This window comes from Eretmochelys imbricata, chromosome 7, assembly GCF_965152235.1.
Source record: "Eretmochelys imbricata isolate rEreImb1 chromosome 7, rEreImb1.hap1, whole genome shotgun sequence".
NCBI lineage: Eukaryota > Metazoa > Chordata > Testudines > Cheloniidae > Eretmochelys > Eretmochelys imbricata.
In genome coordinates this window covers 39,019,897-39,043,851 of record NC_135578.1, presented here as the reverse complement: position 1 = coordinate 39,043,851, position 23,955 = coordinate 39,019,897, and the positions used below count along the sequence as shown (strand labels likewise).

Below are 23,955 nucleotides of genomic sequence, written 5' to 3'. Positions count from 1 at the left end.
AAGGGGTTGCTGCTCGCATGGGTACTAAGCTGCGGAAAACAGGCCAATTGTTTAAATACGTTGGGCCGACCTTGCCTAAGATGGCGCCCCGGGCGAGGCTCGGGGTGGAGCTGGGCTGGGGGCGGAGCGGGGCGCGGTGATGGCGGACGGGGCTGGGAGCGGAGCGCAGAGGGTGATGGGGGCGGGGCGGAGCGGAGGATGTGGGGAGGAGTTGGGGCAGGTAGAGGCGGGGCGAGGCGAGACGAGACAGGCGGGCGGTGCTGGCGGACCGGGGCTGCGGGAGGAGTTGGGCAGGAGGCGGAGCAGGGGATGGTGGCCGAGGGGGCCTGGGGGAGGAGCTGGGCGGACTCGGAGGTGGAGCGGTCGGAGGGGCAGGCGGCGCGGGGGATGGTGGCGGACCGCGGCGGAGGTGAACAGGGCTGAGGGGCGGAGCCGGGCTGGGCGGGGGGTGTCTGTTGTTCTGACACTCTGTAGAGGGAGCCCCCCACCGCCTGTGCACGGTGCCCTGGGCGGTCGCGCAGCCCCCCCACAAGGCCGGCGCTGGCTACTGGGCCACATGTGGTTTCTGGAGTGTGCTTTGGCTACCCTTGAATCTGGTGTTTATTAGGTTTAGTTAGACCAGTTTTGTCTTTGCGTCTCTCTGGCACTGAATGAGCATGTTGAAGAAAAAATGTTCCCGAAGAAGCGAGAACTTAATTTACAGAAGGGGTGTGGGTGGGTGTGTGGGTGTGTACACACGCACACCCCTCTTCCGCAAATGAATTTCTCGCTTCTTACATAGAGAGAGGGCTTGGCTAGTATACTAAAGATTTTGTCATTTTGTGTGTTTGTTGTAAATGACATCTGTAGGTTTTGAAAAACAAAACACTGTTAAACCTCCAAAGCCAACATAATCAGCTCTATAAGTAGCTATCAGGAATGACTCTTCTCACAGAATTTTTGTCTGTTTTTAACAGCTTTAATTGTATAAAATAATGGCAACTGCTGGTAATGAGGCACATAATCCTCTGGAACCTGGAATCCCAAAGCTACAGTTTGTTCCCTTCACCAGTGCCTTGGATGCGGGATTCTGGCATGAGCTGACACAGAAGAAACTCAATGAGTATAGATTAGATGAGACTCCGAAAGGTATCAAAGGCTACTACTATAATGGTAGGTAAAAACTGAACTTTTTATTAGTCATACCAGATTTTCTCCCGTTGTCTTTTGTTTAATTATATTTCTGTTTATAAGAATTTGTAGTACATGTACAAAATATTCCACAGTCATAATAAGACACAGAAAAAAGATATGAGGGTTGTGTGTGTGTATATATAAAAAAATCTGTGGCTATATGAAAAACTAGAGATTCTTATTCTATTCATATTTATTTCAATGGGAGCAGGATTTTACCCTTGGTTCAGGAAACTATATTTGGTCTGTGAAAGCGGCAAAGAGTCCTGTGGCACCTTATAGACTAACAGATGTATTGGAGCATAAGCTTTCTTCGGTGAATACCCACTTACACACTTTTTCAGATGCAAGAAGTGGGTATTCACCGAAGAAAGCTTATGCTCCAATACATCTGTTGGTCTATAAGGTACCACAGGACTCTTTGGTGCTTTCACAGATCCAGACTAACACGGCTACCCCTCTGATATTTGGTCTGTTGTTTTTACTGTGATATAGTTGCTGCTGCTGTTATTTAAAAGAAACTTTGTTTTTGTCCAGGAGATCCTTTTGGTCTACCAGCTCGTTTAACATTGGAGTTTAGTGCCTTTGATGTGTAAGTACTTTATGTGATTTTGCAGCTTAAAAAAAAAGGGGGGGGATAATATAGCTACACCTAATTGACGAATCACTTATGAATATGCTTGGTGTGCATCTTCTAAGAGTATTAGCAGAATTTTAATGAGGATCTACCCACATTTTGATATCTCAATTTGATTTTCACAATTGTCTTCACTAATGACTTTGAAAAGATAGGAGCTACCACTGGAACTGTTTGTCTGCAGGAGATTGTAAATGTCACATTGAAACACAACAAAATCATCTCAGAAAACACTGTTTTAACATCGGGAACTGAAGAAAATTGTGGAGAACAAAAATTGTATGTACATAAGAATGGCCATACTGGGTCAGACCAAAGGTCCATCCAGCCCAGTATCCTATCTACTGATAGTGGCCAATGCCAAGTGCCCCAGAGGGAGTGAACCTAACAAACTTGTAACTTGATATCAGGGCTATTTTAATTTCTTATGGCAATATTACAACAACCAAATGTTCACTTATGCAGTGAGGAAGAATTCTACTGCGGGAATTACTGGGTGGAATAATTCTCCTACCTGTTTTATGCAGGAATTCAGACTACATGATCAAAATGGTCTCTTTTGGCTTTAAATTCTGCAGAAGTTGCATGTCCTGTATATTTATAATTTATCTTTTCTGATAATCATTAAGGCCTTGGTACTACAAACACTGCAACTTTACACATGTAAACAATCTCATGGAAGTCATTGAACTACTCACATCCATTGAATGAAGCAAGCATAAAGTATTTGCAGTATTGCAGCCTAAATTACTAAACCACAAATTTTACCAGTAAAGAAATTGAATAAAACACACTAATATCTATAAGGAGCATTGTCTAGTTAATGTTGCTATAGATAACAAAACCTGTGGATTTTCTGACTTTAACTGTTCAACATTAGTACTATGTTTTATGTTCACTTTGGGATGTCTTTATTTTTAATGTACCACTCTTAACTGAATCACCTTTTTTTTTTTTTTTTTTTTAGTTTAAAAGAAAATTGATTTTTTAAAAAAGATGTATTTATCCCAGAGATTCCCCAAGGGGCTCTTCACTGAAAATCATAATGCTCATGGAAAATTTACATTATGATGTGACATAAGTTGGATATTAGGAAAAACTTTTTCACCAGGAGGGTGGTGAAACACTGGAATGCGTTACCTAGGGAGGTGGTGGAATCTCCTTCCTTAGAAGTTTTTAAGGTCAGGCTTGACAAAGCCCTGGCTGGGATGATTTAGTTGGGGATTGGTCCTGCTATGAGCAGGGAGTTGGACTAGATGACTTCCTGAGGTCCCTTCCAACCCTGATATTCTATGATATTTGAACCTCCTTGCACCTTCTAGAGATAAGTGAGTAACTGCCATGATGTGGAAAATGCAGTAAGCAAGGAATGTCTTGCAGGCTTTTATGAATAATAGTAGTAATTTTATTTAAAAAGACCCTCAGTGAGCAATACACTTAATCAGATGCTTAAACTGATTCCCATTCGATAAAGCACTAAAGCATGTGCTTTGCTGAATCAGGGCAAAACGTCTCCATCTCTATTAGGGATCTGAAGTACAGCACAAAAATTTCTAAATTAAATTTAAAGGCTATAAACACTTAATGGAGTATTTGGGGAATACTCTTAAAAGGCAGAATTCTCATATGCTTTTGAAAAGTTGCGAGGAATTCATTGAGGTAGGTCAAACCGTACACACGAGACTGTCTATCTTCATAATCTTTGTCAGAAGTATAAAACTAATATTTTCCAGCTCTTTCCTATCTCCAATACCACAGTGGCATTTGTCATTGTGTCATGAGGTGTCCTCTGCATTTCTAAGCCTTCAGTTGATCAAGTCATCCTAATAATTACTGAGTTGCGTGTCTTTTTTGTCCCTGAATGCAAGCACATTTTTGTAACTGCCTGCAAGCATTTTAAGTGGAACTGTCCTTGACTCGCCTTCTGCCTCATTGTGATGTATATAGTCACCACTCTGCTTGGAAAACTCTGCATCCTTGGAGCTTAATGTGAGAGCTCCCATTAGTTACTGTTAATGAAAGCTCTGGCAAAAATGTTAGTATGTGGTTCCAAGAGTGTCATTGTCTCCTGTCTAGGAATGCTGCCACCCCAGCACACTGCTGTCCTGCTGTCGGAATGTTATATAACACCAACACTTTTGAATCTTTCAAATCCTGTGATAAGAAGTCACTTTTGGAAAAAGCAGCAAATGAGGTGAGGTTAACAATTAAATACATTTACAGAGAAAATAGGATTTGGGGAAAGCTAGTGACCATCCCCCACTGACCCATCTAACCCCGGCTTTGGGATACAGTTGCTTTTGGAGGAGGCAGTTTAGTGTCTTCTGCTTGCTTCTGATCACCTCTGGACAGCAACAGTTAGATGATGGTTCTCAGTAACCTCCATGCTGAGTGCCGCTCAGTGACCCCCTCAAGGTTCCCAACCCCCAGTTTGAGGACCCCGATATATGAATGATCATAACATCACACGATATACAATAAATGAATGCAAAAATGAACTAATTGGCTACATTTGGGTTTGTTTAACTCTGCGCAGCATGCCACCTGTCTGCACTTCTAGACTTTTTTGTTCTTGTGATCCTGCCACTGGGATTTTTGTCAGTTTCAGTACCCTACATATCGCAAGGATGAGAGATCTAGGAGAACAAACCAAGCCAAAGCTGCTGTGTTGGTTATGATTCATCCATATGAGGGGCTGTTGCTGTAGGAAAAACATGTTAATTGTTATCATTTTTATGTGAAATTATGTAAAACCTTCAAAATTTAAGCCTAGATATCTGCTGGTATAGGCTGTGTCTGTCATATGGAAGACGTAGTTCTGGATGAGCTCTGTGCTTCTGATCCTTACCTGGCAGAATGAAAGTGAAATGTAAAGCCTATAAGAGCAGAACTGTCATTTGTAATTCCCAAGACGCCAGGACAAACCAGAGCTTTGTTGAAATGCCTGCTTATGGGGTGAGCATTTATTAGAGCATGGGCTGAATTAAGTAGGGAAAAGTCTTGCCTAAATTACTGAGAATATTACTTAATCCTGCCTTGGCACAAGGGGGTGGAGTAGATGACCTCTTGAAGTCCCTTATAGCCCTACATGTCTTGTCTATGATTAGTTTGAGCTTTTAACATATATGGAAGAAGGAAAGGTGAATGAATCTCTCCATATGCTTCTTTTTTGTGATTTTTTTGGTCCACTGACAGATATGGGAGACGATAAAATCGGGGACTGCCCTTGAAAACCCTATGCTCTTGAACAAATTCCTGCTTCTGACTTTCGCAGTAAGTAATGCAATTTATTCCATACTCTGAATAGTGAAACACAAATAATAATGAACCATGTCAGTGAAAAGTAGTAATATAACTACTGTAGTTACCAGACTGCATTTTGTACATTCATGTGCTTCTCTACAAATGTAAAGGATTTTTGGATTCCATATATAAAAATAAATAATGGCAATTAAACTCCTGGGTCAAGTGAGCACAATAAAAGTCAAGACTGATCAAAGAACCTGCAGGCTTGATTCACTTATTCTCTGAGCAATAAATTTGCTGGAGAGATGGGAAGATGAGAATAAGTGCTAAAAGAATATTGCTCAACTCTTTCATCACGGGTACAAGCACTCTTATCATAGTATAGCTCATTCAGTCACGGGCACCAACGTTTCGAAGTGCCAAGGGGTGCTCGACCCCCAGCTCTGATCCAGGCCTTTCCCCCACTCCACCTCTTTTCCCCCAATGTTCCACTCCTACCCCACCTCTTCCCGCTGCTGCTCCACCCCCTTCCCTGAGTGCGCTGCGTACTTGCTCCTCCTCCCCAGAGCCTCCTGCGTTCCGCGAAACAGCTGTTAGTGGTGGGGGGGGTGATGAGGGGCCTGCAGGTGGGCAGGAGGCGCTGAAGGAGGTCAGGGAGCTGATAGGGAGGCTACCAGTGGGTGCTCAGCGCAGTGTTGGTGCCTATGCATTCAGTTAAATAGTGCATAACAACAAGTTTATATTCTTCTTTTGCCTTTCAACCCAAAGGATCCCAAAATAATTCACAACCCACATACAAACACAAACTTTGCTTAGTAACAGTGAAGGTTGCATTAGAACACCCCAAGCACCCACCGTAGCCTCCAGTACTGGAGAAATACATGAATACAGAAATACAAATAATGAAAAGCAATACCCACGCTAACTTTAATCAACCTGCACTTGCAAAACCTTAATGGCCATCTCCTACTCTCTTGCATCAACAGATGGGCATGTGTGACTGTCCCACAGTCCGTTAATTTAGAAGGGTCTTCTGATTCAACATTGCTCAGGTCCAATAAGTTAAAAGTTTTAACAAACATTGGTCTGGACAACACATACTAAAGAATTACATGCACTACACCTTAGACTGCTTGGTTTTATATTTAAAAGGGATTTGAAGAAAAGGTAGGACAGTCCAGAATTTTTTTTATCACATGGTGTTTTTTGGAATAGATTTAACTAAACTCCGGATGATTTTTCCCGTCTCTTTTCTCCCCACTCCTGCCCTTCAGAGTATTCAAATTAATTCTACAATTCAAAACACACAATTTTTAAATAACTTTGTCATTGCTACGAAATTGAAAATTTGGCACAACCTTAACTGTGGTGTCACTTTTGTGACACCACACTGCAGAACTGAAATGTAGCCACTGCTGGGGTCAAAAGCAGCTGTTCGCTGATGCACAGCACACTGCACAGTAATGGAAAATGTTGATGAAGAGCAGCCGGCCAAAAATCTACACCTAAAGCAATAAATGGGACAGGATACTTATTGTCCGTTCAAAGCAGACAGAACCTTTCTGGAAACTGCACCAGGGTTTGCGCAAAGTAAGTTTCACTGTACTCCATTTGTCTACCTTTGAAGGGTGAGTTGATCTGATGGAAATTGAATGTTTCATTGCAAGTATCCTATGTGTTACAATGTTTAGATGACTAGACTAAGCTTCCTTCACTAAGTTGGGTACAAATGTTCCTCTTCTGATGTAGAGGAAAATGAGAAAATGGTTGTAATTATAAATATAGGTTGACGTTTTCAAAGCCAACTAAGTTTTAGCCATGCAACTCCCATTGAAGTTAATGGGAGCTGTGTTCCTAAATCCTCTAGTCTGCTGTGAAAATCTCAACCAAGTATCTTTAACAGTTCCAGTTAGCCTTATATGTCTAGGTTAAGTTTACTGCTTGCTGCACCTTCTCCTTGCCTTTTGTGCTTTCTCTCACCTAACTAACTAAGCATGTGCAAATATACCACTCCTGAAAACGTATACACATGCACTGAATTTAAAGGACAGATACAGTCCTATTGAAGTTAGACCTGTGTGCATGTTTTTGCAGGATTATGGCCATAGTTTCCTTTATTTTATAACTATAAAAAATTTGTTCTGGGTGTATTTCTCAGATTACAAGTACATACATTCTAAAATATCTGGTTGCCTGTGTTTCATTGGACTTCAAGGAACTTTCTTTACTATAGCTAAAAAATAGAAGTGTTATAATGTTTAATTTTTAAGTCTGATACTTTTACCTTCCATATGTTTGGCATAGCTCAGAAATGGATTATTTTATGTTAGAACCTTTCCTTATATGAAAAAAATATACAAAATACTGGTATCAATTAAATGTCATGAGACGTTAATATATTAAACTGCTCTTTCTGATTAAAAGATTTACAGATTCCCAATATAAAAGCTGAATTATGCCTTTAATCAAGTTTCCGTATACTTTGTGTGTGTGTGAGAGAGAGCGAATGGATCTGTGTGGGTGTATCTCTGTTTCAAATATAATAATCTCTTAATTTACTATAGATACCACTGTATAGATTACAGAAAACCATGGCCTTTTTAATAAAGATATCCTAGAGCACAAATTATTTGATCTTTTAAAGATCAGGTCAAATTAAAACTGTGCAGAGATAATGATCTCATAAACGGTGCCTGCTTTCACTTAATGCCTGTCTGTGCTATAAGGGAATATTTAAATAAGGAAAAGTTCACCATGTTTATTCATGACAACTGTTTGTACAGAGTTGTCACTTTTGACAGCCTTTGGGATAAAAAAATGAGGATATGCAGACTCAGATGTTTTGGTCATGTAAAGCGCAGCTATGTTGGTGAGAGAGACCAACAGATCAAGATGGAAGGAAAAAGACAGAGAAGCCAACCCAAGAAAAAGTGGTGGGATGTCGTAAAGGAAGACATGTTGGCATGTGGTAAGATGGAGGATATGGCATTAAACAGAGCACTTTGGTGGGAGAGGGCTTGTTGCGAGGACCCCAGTTGATGGAATTAACACGAAGGAGAGAGAAAAGTTCAGAGGTAAATCGAGGGTGATTTGTAACTGGGCTGTACTCCACATTGGTCACACATTTGTGCTGACCATTTTAAAAGCTTTCATCCATCTGGTCTATTTAAGTAAAAAAAAATAAAAACAAAAAAACCCTAACCATATGTATGATAATGTGGCATATTTAAAACTCTAGCTTTGCTCAAAAATAGAAACAAAAACACTTGGAATATGCAAAACTGATTTGTGTAGCTTTATAGTTTAACTGCATTATGGTGCTGTCCAATAAAATCAGTTTAACAGTAGAAGTGGAGTAAGTTATGTCTAGTTATGTCTTCAGGGATTCTGAAATATTTTATAGTGTCTCTCTTGGATACAACCTCTCCTTCCATTCTTGATTTGTATGGAAATCCTTACACAACATATATCTGGCAACTGCAGCAATTGTTTACATTGAAAAGTAATATTAGGATGTTATTTCTTGTATGTTTGGCTGTATTTTAATGCAATTTAGTAACGAGAAAAAAAGAGAGCCAGCCTCATGTGACCAACCATCTATCCATGGACCACCAGTAAGTAACTGCTTCACAAACTTGCAGCAGTCCATGGAGCACAGATTGGGAACCTCTCATGCAGCGGTTCTCAACCAGTGGCCCATGGGCTGCGTGTGGCCCAAGTAGCACACAGCTACAGCCCAGCTCAGCTGTATGCTAAAGGCTGGCCTGCATGGCAGGGTCTAGGTTCCCGGCTGCTTGGCGTGGTCGGGTCCGGGCTGCTGTGGCAGGGTTGGGGCTGCTGTCCCGCCCTGTGTGGCATGCATCTGAGGCCTTGTTGCAAAATTCCAGGAGGCCTCTTGGGATCTGGGGCTGCATTGCTATATTTGCCAAGAAATTAAAAAGTATATTTAATAATAAAAAAATGGAATTAACTCAGTTTCCTATTGTGTAATTCCTTGACACAACTCTCATGGTCCCCTAGTCTGCAAACTACTTACACACATTCTTAACTTTACTCCAATGGGTCTGCATGAGCAAAGTTAAAGACCTGCTTAAGTGTTTGCAGGATCATGGCCATAGCTGTAACTGGGAGTGCTATAATCACTCAGTTTTTAAGTGGCTAGTTGGGTTAGTAATTATTTGTCTTCTAACATGTGCATATATATTTTTTTTCCTCTAGGATTTAAAAAAGTATCGCTTCTATTACTGGTTTTGCTACCCTGCTCTCTGCTTCCCTGATGGCATACCTATTGTTCAGCAGGCAGTCTGCCTAGGTGAAAGGTTCTCTCCAACTCAGGTACTCAAAACACCCACTGTCAAATCTTTAGTACTGATCAATCTTCTTTATTGCTTGTAAAACTACATAGTTTGTCCTTGAACTTGGTGAGTTTTAAGTGGTGTAGCTAGTTTATTTCTGAGTTATTGATTTTATACTTTTATTTCTTTTTTACATTATAAAATTCTCATTTTGATGTTTTATTGCCTCTTGCAACAATCCAGTTAGGCGAAGGGGTTGAGTATAAATCATGACTGGGCTCATGTTGGTATCTTTGGACAGAATATTGAATGTACAAAAGATTTTTAAGCATTTCAGAGACAGTGTGGTCTGGGAGAGTAGGTTGTTAATAGAGCTGATAAAGAAATAGTTTTCCCATCTTATGAGAATTTTTGAGATTCTGAAAAAGTTCCCCACTACATACTAGGGGGGAAAAAAAAGTCAAAATTTTCACAAGATCTAAAATTTTTTTGTATTTCTAGCAAGTCGGTTGAAACATGTTCATGATTTTGAAATATTTTGTTTCAACTTTGACCATTTCAAAATGTTTTTGTACTTTTTTTACTACAAATTAATGTAAAATTCTAAAGAAGAATCAAAAAACGGTTTTTAAAATGTCAAAACGGGGCAATTTAAAAAAAAATTCAATTTTTTTTAAAAATAGGCAGTTCATTGAAACCAATGTTTTTCCACAGTGGTTTTGGTTTATACAGATTTGGCATTTTCCAATGAAAAAATGTTTCATCAAAAAATTCCCAACTAGCTCTAGTTGTTAGCCTGGTGGGAATACAGAGCCTGGGGAGGGACTTGGTCAGCCTTAAGAGAAATTTATCTTGCTCTCTCCTTTTGTTTGTTGTCTTTATTGAAAATATTAACTCTTCAGGGCAGTGAATGTTTTTTGTGTTTGCACACTACTTAGCACAATGGGGCATGACTGGGTACTACTGCAGTACAAATAATATATATTAATAACTTTTGAGTCTAGAGAACATCATGGCTATCCTGGAAAGAAGAATGTGGTTGAGGGTATTGTGGATGATGATTTATCTGACAGAATAGGAGGCTGGTGTGATAGCAAGATTCTGTCATCAGCAGAAACATTTGACTGATGAACTAGAGGTCAAACTTGAGACAAGAAGGCGGTAGCAAAGAAAAAGCTGTTGGACTGGATTAGAAAGTGTAGACATGCAGAGGAATGGTCTCAGGAAAACAGTTTAAAAAATAGGGTGACTGTTTGGCAACAGCTTCAGGCTTCTTGGTTAGAAACTGAAAGTTCACAGGAATCCAATTATGTAATAACATTGATTTTAAATCAGTTTTCTTTAGAGTTATGTCTTTAATAACTGTTTCAAATTCTACAAAAAAAAGCTAAACAATTATTTTATTATTCTGACTAAAATGATTGTAGATGGAGCATCTTATAGTGAAAGACGAAGATTGACATTGTAGGAGCATATTGAGGATACCGTAAGCCCTTTGTACTAAAAAGGGTCTTACCTGAATTTTGTAAATTGAACATGTATTTTTAAATGGTACTGTTTTATCTTAGTGTGTGGACTGTGGTGGAGCCCTTTTCATTGATGGCTCAAGGTGAGACTGCACCTTTCAATTTTTTCTTTTGATTGAAAATACGGTGATAGGATAATCTAAAGCAGTGGTTCTCAAACTTATTTGATCGAGCCCCCCTTTTTTTGTGTCTGTAGTCATTTACGCCCCCTCTCTCCCAAGTACATATACCTCCACCCAGCTCTGAAGGCAGAGCAGACAGCAGTGGCTGCTGGCTGGGCACCTAGTTCTGAAGGCAGCGCCACACCAGCAGCAGCCCAGAAGTAAGGGTGGCAATGTGAACAGTGATATTAGCGCCTCATTGCCACCCTTACTTCTGTTCTGCTGCTGTTGCCACTCCAGGGCAGATAGCCAGAGCGCTGCCTCCCCCACATGGGGGGTGGGAAGGAGAGCTTGAGCCTGGGGTTGCCTCCCGCTGAGGGATGGTGGGAAGTGGGGGGAGAGCCCGAACCCAGGTGGCAGGGCTCTGGCTGTCAGTCCTAGTGTGGTGGGGCTCCAACTTTCCCCTTTATCCCGACTTTCCGGGTGTGCACGGCTGTTCTGCACAAGCGCCAGCCACCTGGGGCTGACAGCCAGAGCTCTTAACCAAAAAAACCCACCCCACAGCTCTCACCTCCCTTGACACATTCCCATGCTTCTCAAACGCCCCATAGTTTGAGTACTGCTGGTGTAAAGCATTCTCATTGGAAATAAATCATCAACATCATCCTTCTAGTTCAGGAAAATGTTGGTTTAAAAGATATGCCTGGATTATTTGTAGAAGTACGGCAAAAAATGTTAACACATGACTGTGCAGGGAAGAAGGGAACTAGCTTATGAGACAGAGGGCAAGTAGGAACTCCTGAGGGGAGAATGAGTCTGTTAGTTCTGTGCTACTAAGGTAGAAAGAAATTGTAGAGTTACTCAGTTGTACCCTTTGTTTTAACTGGAGTGAGTTAGTGTTGAACCGTGAAGTGCTTTTAATGCCCCTAGAAATTGGTGGGAAGCTGAGCCCCATAGCGAGGTATGTGGGAGAGAAGCTTGGTACAACAGCGCAAACGTACTACACAAAGCATTTTATCATCTAACAGTGGAATACAATTAAAATACACCTCTAGAAATGGTTTAGATGTAGTCTTACAGGAATGTTCTTGGTGGTTACTAATGAGCATTAGAAGAATTGGTTACTTTTACTATAGCAATTTGGATAATAACAGTTGTTGTATGTAGTGGTGTTGTTGTAGCCGTCTTGGTCCAGGGATATTAGAGAGACAAGGTGGGTGAGGTATTATCTTTTATTGGTCATGCTATTGTTGGTGAAAGAGACAAGCTTTTGAGCTACAGCTTATTTCTCTCACCAACAGCATTTGGTCTATAAAAGATATTGCCTCAACCACCTTGTCTCTCTAATAACAGTTGAGTATTTTGAAAGTAGGAAAGAGAGTTTAATTTTTGTGGTTATTCATACTTCCTTTTTAAACAGAATGGAGGACTAAAGACTGTTTCTCTGAAAAAAACATAGTTTATGTGGGATGGTAGTCAATGGTACAGTTAAAATGTAGATGTCAGGATATAAAGAAGCAATTGCAGCTGACCACTGAAAACCGATGTACCAAAGTAGATGGAATGGATGACGCTGATCATTATGCAGCATCATGATCAATGTTTACCAGCATCCGATCCATATTTTTGTATTTTAAGGACAAATCAGAGCTCTCAGCCCTCTCTCTCTCTCTCCAACAGTGGGACTATTATTATTTAGGGGACTTCCATATTTGCAAGTTGTTTTGGCCCTAAGAATAACACTGTAATTTTGTTTTGTCTTTTTTTTTCCCCCATATATCAGTTTGTAACAGTGACAGAAGTGCTTCTTCTGCCTGTTTTGCATTGAAGATTATATGGTTTTAACTTTTGCGTATTACTCTCAAATGCTTGGTTATAAATTTTTTTAAAAAACTACTGAATAAATGGTTAAAAACTGTTAGAATAGATACACTTGTGTTCAGCAAGTTAAAAGAAAAAAAGTATTACATATTCAGTTAAGGAAATATTTTTCGACTCCCACAAGCACTGCTGAATTAGGATAATTCCAACCATCTGTTGTGATGTCTTTTTTGCTTTCAGATTCAAGCGCTCCAGAAAGCATATGATGAACTTTGCCAGATGGAAAGAGTTACAGCCTTGCCTTACTTTTTAATCAAGTATAATGACAAGTCTGTTTTGGTGTCACTGCTTAAAAACTGGAATGATTTTTTCCAAGATCAAGAAGAAAAGGTAAGGGGAATTCTGTACATATGCTCGAATGCCAGAATATTTGTGCTGAATGTACAAACTGTTTAACCTCTGGCTAGAATACTATACTGAGATCCAGTGCTTGTCTACTGAGTAGAGTAGGTCAAGTCTCTGTACACCAGTTGCTCCCATTGATTACTCCTGGACTTCAGAGAGTCTAGTTTTAGGCATCTCAACCTGGGTATCCAAAAGTCCAGGCTTCCCAAATTAGTGGATGGTTTGAAAATTTGGTACTTGCGCTCTCTATACTCATTACCCCACCTATAAAACAGAGATAATAAAACGTAGCTGTTATGAGGATGGGTTAATCATATTTCTTAGTCACTTTGAACAGCTAGCATTATGTAAGTGCAAAGCCCACCTATATTATTATTTATTTGCTTGTATGCTGCATATAGGGGAGGAGTATGCAACAATTCATTTCTATAGATGCTGCACTAGCTTTAAGTACACCTGGAAATGTTATAACAGTGACCTTCTACGAAATAAAAATATATCGTCCCATTATAAATTAATAAAGAATGTTAATATGAATATATTCAGCTTGTATCTTTCAAAGTACCAGCAATAATACAAGAAAAACTGGCTCTTTTTTAAACTCTGCTGAAAAAGAAAATCTGTATTTGAACAGTGTAAAGTTAAGTCCTTCATAGTCCTGTAGATGTGATGCAGGCTAAATGTTGGTTAGATGAGGCTGGAATGATTTTTTTATGTTATGGGGAAATCATTCTCTGCATGTCTCCTTTTGAATGTGAAAAAAGCACTCTATGTTCCTTGGAGCCACAAGAGAATTTCCATCCTGATCATTCATAAAGCAGAAGGCATCAAGGCAAGGGTTGGCCAAGCTAGTTATACATTACGTAGTACTTATCTGTTTCATTTATCATCACGTTGTCCAGATGCCTAGCTTTGTTAGGTCCTTCTGAAATTCTTCAGAGCCCTCTTTATTTTGATTAACCTTAACTCAGAGCCTTGAATAGTTTGTCTTACTTTATAATCCTAAAAATTTACTGAGGAGCAAAGCTCCATAACAGAGGCTGAGGGAGAGGTAATTGTGCAGAACAGAAGTCTGTAAAGCAACTCATATCTCACACACAGGGAAGAAATTAAAATAGTCATTGAAGTAGTTCAACTCTGTTTTATAACATTTGAGCTCCTAGTATTTCCTCTGTTTTTTCCATTCTTTTTCTAAAATAAGGAAATATTGTATTGTGGCTATGTAGGTATTTTGAAATAAGGAAACTTTAAAGACTGAATTTAAAAAGTGGCACTGTAAGTGTGATTTGAAATAATATTAGATCATAGATACAAGCATGGCCTGTCAGATGGGATCTCTCTCTATATGAGAGAAGCCTGTATCTTACAAAATAAAGTCCTTTCTTAGTGTTCAGTTTGGAGGGCAATAACTGAGTCTGTGCTTAAATCCTTGAATAAAGGATTGCCCTTGCAGTGACTTTACCTTTACATTGACTGACCCAGCATCTATTACCCTGTCTCCTTTTATACCATGATTATCCACCATCGATCAACAGGAGGGCTTGCTTATGAATCAAGGCAATAATCTGACCACTTGGTAGGCATCTTAAGCAGTTTTAAAAAACCTGTTTGGGCTTAGATAGTTGAGGAAATGGATATGATGCAGTGCAGTACAAGTGAATGTTAGGTGGCCAAAATGAAGAAAACTGGCAGCTTTGGGAAGTATTAAACTGCGTAAAATGGCATATAATACGTCACAGTTTTGTAGGAGTTGTTAATTCTTTTTTAAATGCCATATGTGATTTCTTACTGACATAACATTTAAAATAACAAGATACGCTGACAGCTATTACTGTGAATCTTATGCTGTTATGCATAGAGTTTTCAATGGGGCTGTTTTGTTTGCAGGTGACAGTTGGAGTTTATGATCCCTGCAATTTTACCCAGTATCCAGGATGGCCGCTGCGGAACTTACTGGTCATGGTAGCACACAAATGGTACTGGTTTTATCTCTTATTAGATGAAGCCTTTTTTCGGCCTATCTGACTTACACAGCACACCCTGAACCTTAACTTTGCCCCTGAAATATGGAAAACTATATGCAAAGGTGAAAATAAGAAATTACTAGGAGTGTGTTGGAAATGGATCCCTTGAATAGGAAATGGGATTCCATAATACTTTAGAAATTTGTTATTTTGATCTTTCTGCATATTTTTGCAAATTTTAAGTGGGCAAAGGCAAGGGATGCAGCCTGTTGCTACTTCCATATAACCCTTCATTTCTTGGCTCCTTTCCCCACATTCTTAATGGTTTGTTTCTAGATTTTTGAGCCCTATTTTTAAATTCTTTCCACTCCAAATCTTTCTGAAATTTAACCTGCTACATCACATTCCAGAGCAGAGATTTATTTCTGAAAAGTTTGGTAAAAGTTTAAAAAAAAAAAATCATTTGGGGGAATTTGGAGCAGAGGAGGGTTAATAACTGGGTTTATAAAGGGAAACTGGCTTTAACTTAAACTAAGAGGCAGCTACTGTCACTTCATCATATAGCTGATTTCTACATGAGTAGAAGCAAAACCTGAAAGCCAGTCTAGTCTCTGGATTTATTTGTTGTGTGGTACAGAGTAATTGAGGATGCTAATGTGGGCAAGTGCCGTTGGAAAGCTGTCTTGCTCTAGAGAATAAAACTGTCAAATGACCACCAATGGTACATGAGCTAAAGTCTGAAGAACACATACTCTAAAGTTCTTCTGCATTGCCAGGTTGAACATCTGTTTTTGTTTTATTTCACACTGTCATCTTTTGCATTATAAAATACCATGTATCTAACATTGGTTTGTTTGATTGGTTAACTTAAGCTGAAACGTCAAATTTTTGACCTTCTAGTAATGTGTAATGAGACGACAGACCGTCATTTAGCCACATTAACAGTGGCATTTTCCAGGCTGCTAGGTGAACGATAGCATAGGAGGGTATTTCCGTGTGCATATCACTTATCTGTGCATCCTGTGGGGATATGAGAATCCCCAATTCCATTATTTGCTAAACACCTAATTATTTTACTTTGGTGCTCAACCTTGAGTGAATATGAATAATGGGTGCAAAGCTAAGTTGGTGAAGGGGGAGGATACAAAAACTGAATCAGATGAAGGATTCTGAGGAGCGTGCTAAGTCATGGAGGAAGTAGGATGGCACCTCCTTCTACACTGTCATTGCAGCTTTATTGTACTCTGGGGCTTCTCTGGTCATTATGCCTCAAAACATATGTTGCTTCTAGTTCCCAGTAACATTGTGCAGATGGGTAGTTAACAGTGGGGAAGTCCCGAGTGCAATTTCAGGGGAGCTGCACCAGTTTCCATATAAGAGTGAACTGCTTTAGGTATTCGTTAATCATATTGGGTTTCTTCATATTTGATCAGATAGAAGTATAGGCACATTATCATATGTGAATCCAATATCAATCAAAGATTTGTCATAGTCTGAGTTTCCAAAGGATTAAACCTCTATGACACCAGAGGACTAATAAAGCGAAGTTCCTGCTTGACTATCCTTCTTTTCTGCTGGAGGAGTTCCAAATCTTTTATAACTACCTTGCTCTTTATTTATTTTATTATTTTAATGCCAGGGGTAGCCACCTCCATTCAGTTGAAGTGCTCTGCTTCAGAGACAGGACCATGCAAGGCGTGAGAGACCTAACACACAGCAGCATCTTTGAAATAAAGCTTCCACAGATGCCACAGAGCCCAGGTAATCCATTGTCAAAGGATGGCTTTCAGAATATGGAAACTAATGTTACTTGACTTCTCTTCTCCATGATCACTAAGAAGATAGAGGAGAGGTTAGTGCTGCTAACTTGTTGCTGATGTTAACCGCTACCTCAAATATAGTGCATCTTAAGTATCAGAGGGGTAGCCGTGTTAGTCTGTATCCACAAAAACAACGAGGAGTCCGGTGGCACCTTAAACACTAACAGATTTATTTGGGCATAAGCTTTTGTGGGTAAAAAACCCACTTCTTCAGATGTATGGAGTGAAAATTACTCACCAGCAACTACACACCACACCACAGAAACACTAACCCAGGACCCTATCCCTGTAAGAAACTTCGTTGCCTTCTCTGTCCCCATATCTACTCTAGCGATACCATCATAGGACCCAGCCACACCATCAGAGGCTCATTCACCTGCACATCTACTAATGTGATATATGCCATCATATGACAGCAATGCCCCTTTGCCATGTACATTGGCCAGATCGGACAGTCTCTACGTAAAAGGATAAATGGACACAAATCAGACATCAGGAATGATAATGTACAAAAGCCAGTAGGAGAACACTTCAGTCTCCCTGGACACTCAATAACAGATTTAAAAGTAGCATTCTTCAACAAAAAACCTTCAAAAACAGACTTCGAAGACAAACTTCTGAGTTACAATTCATTTACAAACTTAATACCATCAGTTTGGGCTTGAATAGGGACTGGGAGTGGTTGGCTCACTATAAAAGCAATTTTCCCTCTCTTGGTATTGACACCTCCTCATCAATTCTTGGGTGTGGACCACATCCACCCTGATTAAATTGGCCTTCAACTTTGGTTCTCCACTTGTAAAGTAACTCCCTTTTCTTCATGTGCCAATATATATTTGTGCCTGTTTCTGTAATTTTCACTCACTTCATTTGAAGAAGTGGGGTTTTTACCCACGAAAGCTTATGCCCAAATAAATCTATTAGTCTTTAAGGTGCCACTGGACTTCGTTGTTTTAGTGCATCTTAAATTATTCAAATGTCTTTCTGAAGAAAATAGTTTTATCTTCTAGAAGGAAAGAGGATAATTTACTTTGAGAGTAAGATTTTTTTTTTTCTTTTGCCATAATCACCGAGCCTTTATGCTCTCATTTTAATTACAAGCATGATACAACAGGTAATTTCTGTAACAGTGCATACATTATTCATGTATGTTATTCCTTATTAAAAGTGTGTTTAATCACTAGACTACCAAAAATACACACAATCGTAATAAGTGCATGAAACTCTCATTTCTGAGACTACAGAGTAGATTGATAAAACCACAAAGATCACAATTTTGGTATGTTTGGAGTTTGGGGTGTTTTTGTATCTATGTCTCGTGGTATGAAGACCTGAAGGAAATTAGAGCAATGCATTGTGAATTTGGGAAACCAGGACTCAGTTGCTATTGATAATATTGCATCAGAACAAAACTATTTATAGGTCCTTTCATCTGAGGGTCTCAGAGTATTTCACAAATAATAGTTAAAATAAAAGTCACCATGCATGCGAAGTCAGCAAGTGGGTTTATACCCAGATAGGGACACCAAGGCATGGAGAAGTGAAGTGACTTGCCCAAGGTCACTTAGCCCCCAGTCCTGTGCTCCACTTTAAACATGAGTGTAGCTCTTTGCAGGATCAGGACCTTAGCTAGTCTTTGTCAGAGCTGGGAATAGAACACAGATGTTCTGATTCATATGCCTCTCTTCTAGCTCTGAGAATCACACTGTTTATTACTTATAAGAAGCTTAAGAAATACCTGGGAAAGAACCGTGTAGATATTAAAATAGTTAACAAGCTTACAGATGGAGATAGAAAATGTAATATTAAATATTGGTAATCAAAAGAACCACACATTCTTATTCTTGTAAACTTTTTCCTCCCTTTCTCTCACTTCTTCCCATGTCTTTTGTCAGTCTCTAAAGTGCCTAGCACACTGTGGCTGCTCTGTGCTGAAAAAATACATCTGTAGATGCCAAATTTAATACTCACATACAGGAGGCTTCAGTTTAAAAGCTGATATAGGCACATGTGTGTGGGTGAACAAGATTTTTGGTACTCTTGAGGGGATCTGGTGTTCTGCTGTCCCCTGCCCCAATGATGTCCTTAGGAGAAGACCCATCTGTCTTGACAATGGCCTGAGATTTTGAGGGTTAATTCCCAGCCAGACTCCAGAGACAGCTCAGGGAGACACTCACAGCTGGGAACTAATTAGGTGCAGCCAAGTTTATTTAGGTTCAGTATGTTAGAGGTTATGTCCAGACTAGGAAAACAAGTTTAAAAGCATGTTAGCTAAGACTTTTCAACTAACATGCTTTAAAACACTAGAATAAAAAGCAGTGCGTGGTGCACTCAATATGAAAAAAGGGACACTTTCTACCAAATTTTTGCCATATAATAGAATCTATATTGCAGTGAAGAGTTCAGTTATTTAACATCCTTAATGAATTGACAGTTTTGGGAAAGGTGGTGGTAGGGCTGTGTGTGTGTGTGTGTGTGTGTGTGTGTGTGTGTGTGTGTGTGGTTTTTTTGTTTGGCAAGGTGAAATTTATGTTTTTAATATGGAGTTTTTTGTTTGGTTGGTTTTTTGAAAAGTAGATTGTCCAAAAGCTGTTGGATGGGAGAAAAACCAAAAAGGAGGCATGGGTCCAAGAATGGTGAATCTCAGTGAATGTATGGATCCTAAAAGGTATGTGGTGGTTTAAACACATTTATAATCTGATCAGGCCTGAAATATACCAGGCTTTGAGGGTATGGGGAACGAGAATGTAAGGTCCAAAGACTACCTGGATCTTAAATGTGCTTTGTCAGATAAGAAAATACAGTTGTGATAATCCTGCCGTCCATTTTTACCAGGTGCAATGTATACTCCCATGAAAGGTCCCATTGAAGACAGTGGAACTTCTCAGAGTAGAAAACACCATGCCTAGTAATAAGTGCTTCCAGAATGGGGCACTAATTTGGAAATCCAGATTAGTTATTTTTTAAAGTTAAATTGAATGCAAGCTGTATTTCTGTGTACCTGTGTTTCTGTGCATAGACGTATGTTTGTATTGTTGAAGTCTGATTTTACTTATTGTCCTTCCTTTTTACTTTAACTTTATCAATGCAGACTCACAATGTACTTAATGGCTGGCAAGACATAAGAATAGGTTGACTGCTGTAAAGAATGTGGCCTTGGTAACTTCCATCATTGTGTCCCTTGGTTTTGATTGTGCAGGGTGCAGAATGGTCCTGTGAGAAGGTGCATGCCCTCAACTGCTGCTGAAGTCAGTGGAAGTTGAGGGTGTTTAGCACCTTGCAGTATTGAACAGTTTTAATTTTATGGATAGTTTTCCACTCCCTCTACTTCTGAGGTCTACAAGTGAATGATGGAAAAGGTAGAAAAGATACACACAGCCCTTCCTGAGGAGAAGCTGGAAGATGCAAAAAAATTAGTGTATGATGCATAGCTGTACTCAATGACTGGATGTGATGTAGTGGATCCCTCTGCAAAAATGGGGTGATAAAAACAAATCAAGACTTATGTGAGACTGAAAGAGGGGACCATGCTGAGTGTAAGGGGGGCTGGTTCTGGCAGAAAGAAGGCTCCTGTTTGTTATGTGTCATTTATCTCCCTCATGGATAAGCTGCTGTGATCTGCTCTGCTCAGAACTTTAAAAGCCTGATGCATTGACCAGCGAGCAAATCCAACATAGGCTGAAAATAAAATTGGTTAACTGCTTTGGTATCCTTTAAAGCTTCCACACAGTGATCAATACTGCACTCATGTATAATCCATTCTTGTGCAGTGTGAGGGTGATTAGCTGAGGGGCATCAGAGAAAGAATTTAACAAAGTAGCAGGCTAGGGGATGGGACAGATTACCTGTGGCATTTGGATAGAATCTGAGGTGAAAGGCTGCTTCTCATTTTCAAACTTGGGTCAGAGGCTGTTCACCTTGAAATATAAAATGTGGGTCAGTGACTTGTCCAGCAGACTTTAGGGGCGTGATCCAATTCCATTAACTTCCATGGGCTTTGGACTTAATCCAAAGTAATTAAATTATTTTTCCCCACCTTCCCTTACAGCATGGGGTATGGATATGCCCAAATGATTCCAGCAGGCAATCTCACCTCATCACTTTCCTGCCTTTGCAGAGGCCTTGAGCATTGGTGGCATTGTGGTCTCTCCTGTTTTCTGTCTGTGGCACACAGTAGTTTAGTCTCCTGAGGACTGAAATGCTTCAGTCCAACTAGTGTCACTGGGCTTAATATAGGAGTACTTGAGTGAAGTATCTAATAGTCCTGCGCTATTCAGGAGGTCAGACTGGATGATCTAATGCCCCTTCTGGACTTAAACTCTATGAAAATAAATGTAATTTTCATGGACTGCCTTATTTGGTTTAAAGAACAGGAGTACTTGTGGCACCTTAGAGACTAACAAATTTATTGGAGCATAAGCTTTCGTGGGCTAAAGCCCACTTCATCGGATGCATAGAATGGAACATATAGTAAGAAGATATATACATATGCATACAGAGAAGGTGGAAGTTGCCATACAGACTGTAAGAGGCTAATTAATTAAGATGAGCGATTATCAGCAGGAGAAAAAAACTTTTGTAGTGATAATCAAGATGGTCCATTTAGACAGTTGACAAGAAGGTGTGAAGATACTTAACATGGGGAAATAGATTCAATATGTGTAATGACCCAGCCACTCCCAGTCTCTGTTCAAACCCAAGTTAATGGTATCTAGTTTGCATATTAATTCAGGCTCAGCAGTTTCTCGTTGGAGTCTGTTTTTGAAGCTTTTCTGTTGCAAAATTGCCACCCTTAAGTCTTTTACTGAGTGGCCAGAGAGGATGAAGTGTTCTCCTACCGGTTTTTGAATGTTATGATTCCTGATGTCAGATTTGTGTCCATTTATTCTTTTGTGTAGAGACTGTCTAGTTTGGCCAATGTACATGGCAGAGGGGCATTGCTGGCACATGATGGCATATAGCACATTGGTAAATGTGCAGATGAATGAGCCCCTGATGGCATGGCTAATGTGATTAGGCCCTATGATGGTGTCACTTGAATAAATATACGGACAGAGTTGGCATCGGGCTTTGTTGCAAGGATAGGTTCCTGGGTTAGTGTGTTTGTGGTGTGGTGTGTGGTTGCTGGAGAGTATTTGCTTCAGGTTGGGGAGCTGTCTGTAAGCAAGGACTGGTCTGTCTCCCAAGATCTGTGAGAGTGAGGGATCATTTTTCAGGATAGGTTGTAGATCTTTGATGATGCACTGGAGTGGTTTTAGTGGGACTGAGGGTGACAGCTTGTGGCGTTCTGTTATTTTCTTTGTTGGGCCTGTCCTGTAGTAGGTGACTTCTGGGTACTCTTCTGGCTCTGTCAATCTGTTTTTTCACTTCAGGAGGTGGGTATTGTAGTTTTAAGAATGATTAATAGAGATCTTGTAGGTGTTTGTCTCTGTCTGAGGGATTGGAGCAAATGCAGTTGTATCTTAGAGTTTCGCTGTAGACAATGGATCGTGTGGTGTGTCCTGGATGGAAGCTGGAGGCATGTAGGTAAGTATAGTGGTCAGTAGGTTTCCGGTATAGGTTTGTGGTGTTTATGTGACCATCGCTTATTAGCACAGTAGTGTCCAGGAAATGGACTGCTTGTGTGGATTGGTCTAGGCGGAGGTTGATGGTGGGATGGAAATTGTTGAAATCATGGTGGAATTCCTCAAGCGCTTCTTTTCCAGGGGTCCAGATGATGATGATGATGTCATCAGTATAGCAGTTAATTACTTATGGGCCTCTGGAGTATACGATTTTTCCTAGCATGAAGTATATGTTTAATGGCAATCTTGTCAAATACCTAGTGAATAAGTTTTTAAAAATAGGACAATTACTGATTGTCTTGTTGTTCTTGTTTCAGCATCTTTCTAATTCATTTGTAAGAACCACAGTAAACATTTTTATAAAAGTTTATTGTGTTACTATTTTTGGTGTATTGATTGATATATGAGAGGACAATAGGATAGAATGTCAAAATTTGCATAGGTAAATAATGCTGTAGGTAAACAGAGCTTCATCTTTTCCTTTTTTATTACTATATATCTGATTAACAAAATGTTTAGTAGAATTTATTCATAGTACTTTTAAGAATTCTCTGCAAGGGCCAAAGTATATGAGAGCAAATAGCATGGACTGATTAACGTCAAATCTGTTGACAAGGTTCTTTATTCATTGCAGGGAGTGTAATGCTGAAGCAGATTCTGTGATTTTTACTTTTCATTTTAAGTATTCTCAGAGATGCTTATACTGTATACTGATTTAGCTATTTTATTAGCTAGTGCAATGTTTCCCGACCTTGGATGTGCTCCTCTAAAGCTCAGTTAGATACAGATATGCAAGATAAATTGATCTCTCTGTTGTATATCTGCATTTAGCTCTGTAGTATCTAGGCCAGGGGTGGGCAAATATTTTGGCCTGAGTGCCACATTGAGTTTCCAAAATTGTATGGAGGGCTGGTTAGGGGAGGGAGGCTGTGTCTCCCCAAACAGCTATGTGTGGCCAAGCCCCAGCCTCCTATCCGACCCCCCTCCCCTCCCCTGACAACTCCCCCAGGACTCCTGCCCCATCCAACCTCCCTGTCCCCTGACTATCCCCGGACCCCCCATCCCTGACTGCCCCCACGGGACCCCTGCCCCATCCAACCCCCCATTCCCTGCCCTCTGACCCCCTCGACCCCATCCACATCCCCAATCCCTGACGATACCCCCAAACTCCCCTGCCCCCTTACCGCGCTGCCTGGAGCACTAGTGGCTGGCAGTGCTACAGCTGTGCCACCCAGAGCACTGGGTCAGGCTGCGGTTCTGCAACTGCGCTGTCCGGCCGCCGAGAGCGTGGCATGGAGGGGGAGGGGGAACAGCGGGGAGGGGCCGGGGGCTAGCCTCCAGGGCTAGGAGCTCAGGGGCCGGGCAGGAGGGTCCCACGGGCTGGATGTGGCTCGCAGGCTGTA

The 23,955-nt window shown here is 40.3% G+C and overlaps 1 protein-coding gene across 6 annotated transcripts in view; it reads left to right on the top strand.

The window, feature by feature from the left end:
* Positions 1–23,955, top strand: part of ATG7 (autophagy related 7) — a 263,868-nt gene that overhangs the window by 5,610 nt on the left and 234,303 nt on the right. For 4 of the 6 annotated variants that reach the window (XM_077822270.1, XM_077822264.1, XM_077822267.1 and 1 more), the window contains exons 1-10: positions 342–409; positions 957–1,152; positions 1,711–1,765; positions 3,887–4,004; positions 5,006–5,083; positions 9,275–9,391; positions 13,040–13,189; positions 15,092–15,180; positions 16,808–16,929; positions 19,563–19,656. In XM_077822270.1, the coding sequence (XP_077678396.1) occupies positions 975–1,152; positions 1,711–1,765; positions 3,887–4,004; positions 5,006–5,083; positions 9,275–9,391; positions 13,040–13,189; positions 15,092–15,180; positions 16,808–16,929; positions 19,563–19,656 (1,001 nt within the window). In that variant the 5' untranslated portion in view covers positions 342–409; positions 957–974. Of the gene's footprint in view, positions 1–341; positions 410–956; positions 1,153–1,710; positions 1,766–3,886; positions 4,005–5,005; positions 5,084–9,274; positions 9,392–13,039; positions 13,190–15,091; positions 15,181–16,807; positions 16,930–19,562; positions 19,657–23,955 lie in introns of those variants that run through there. The other 2 variants (XM_077822266.1, XM_077822265.1) reach the window with 2 other exon arrangements.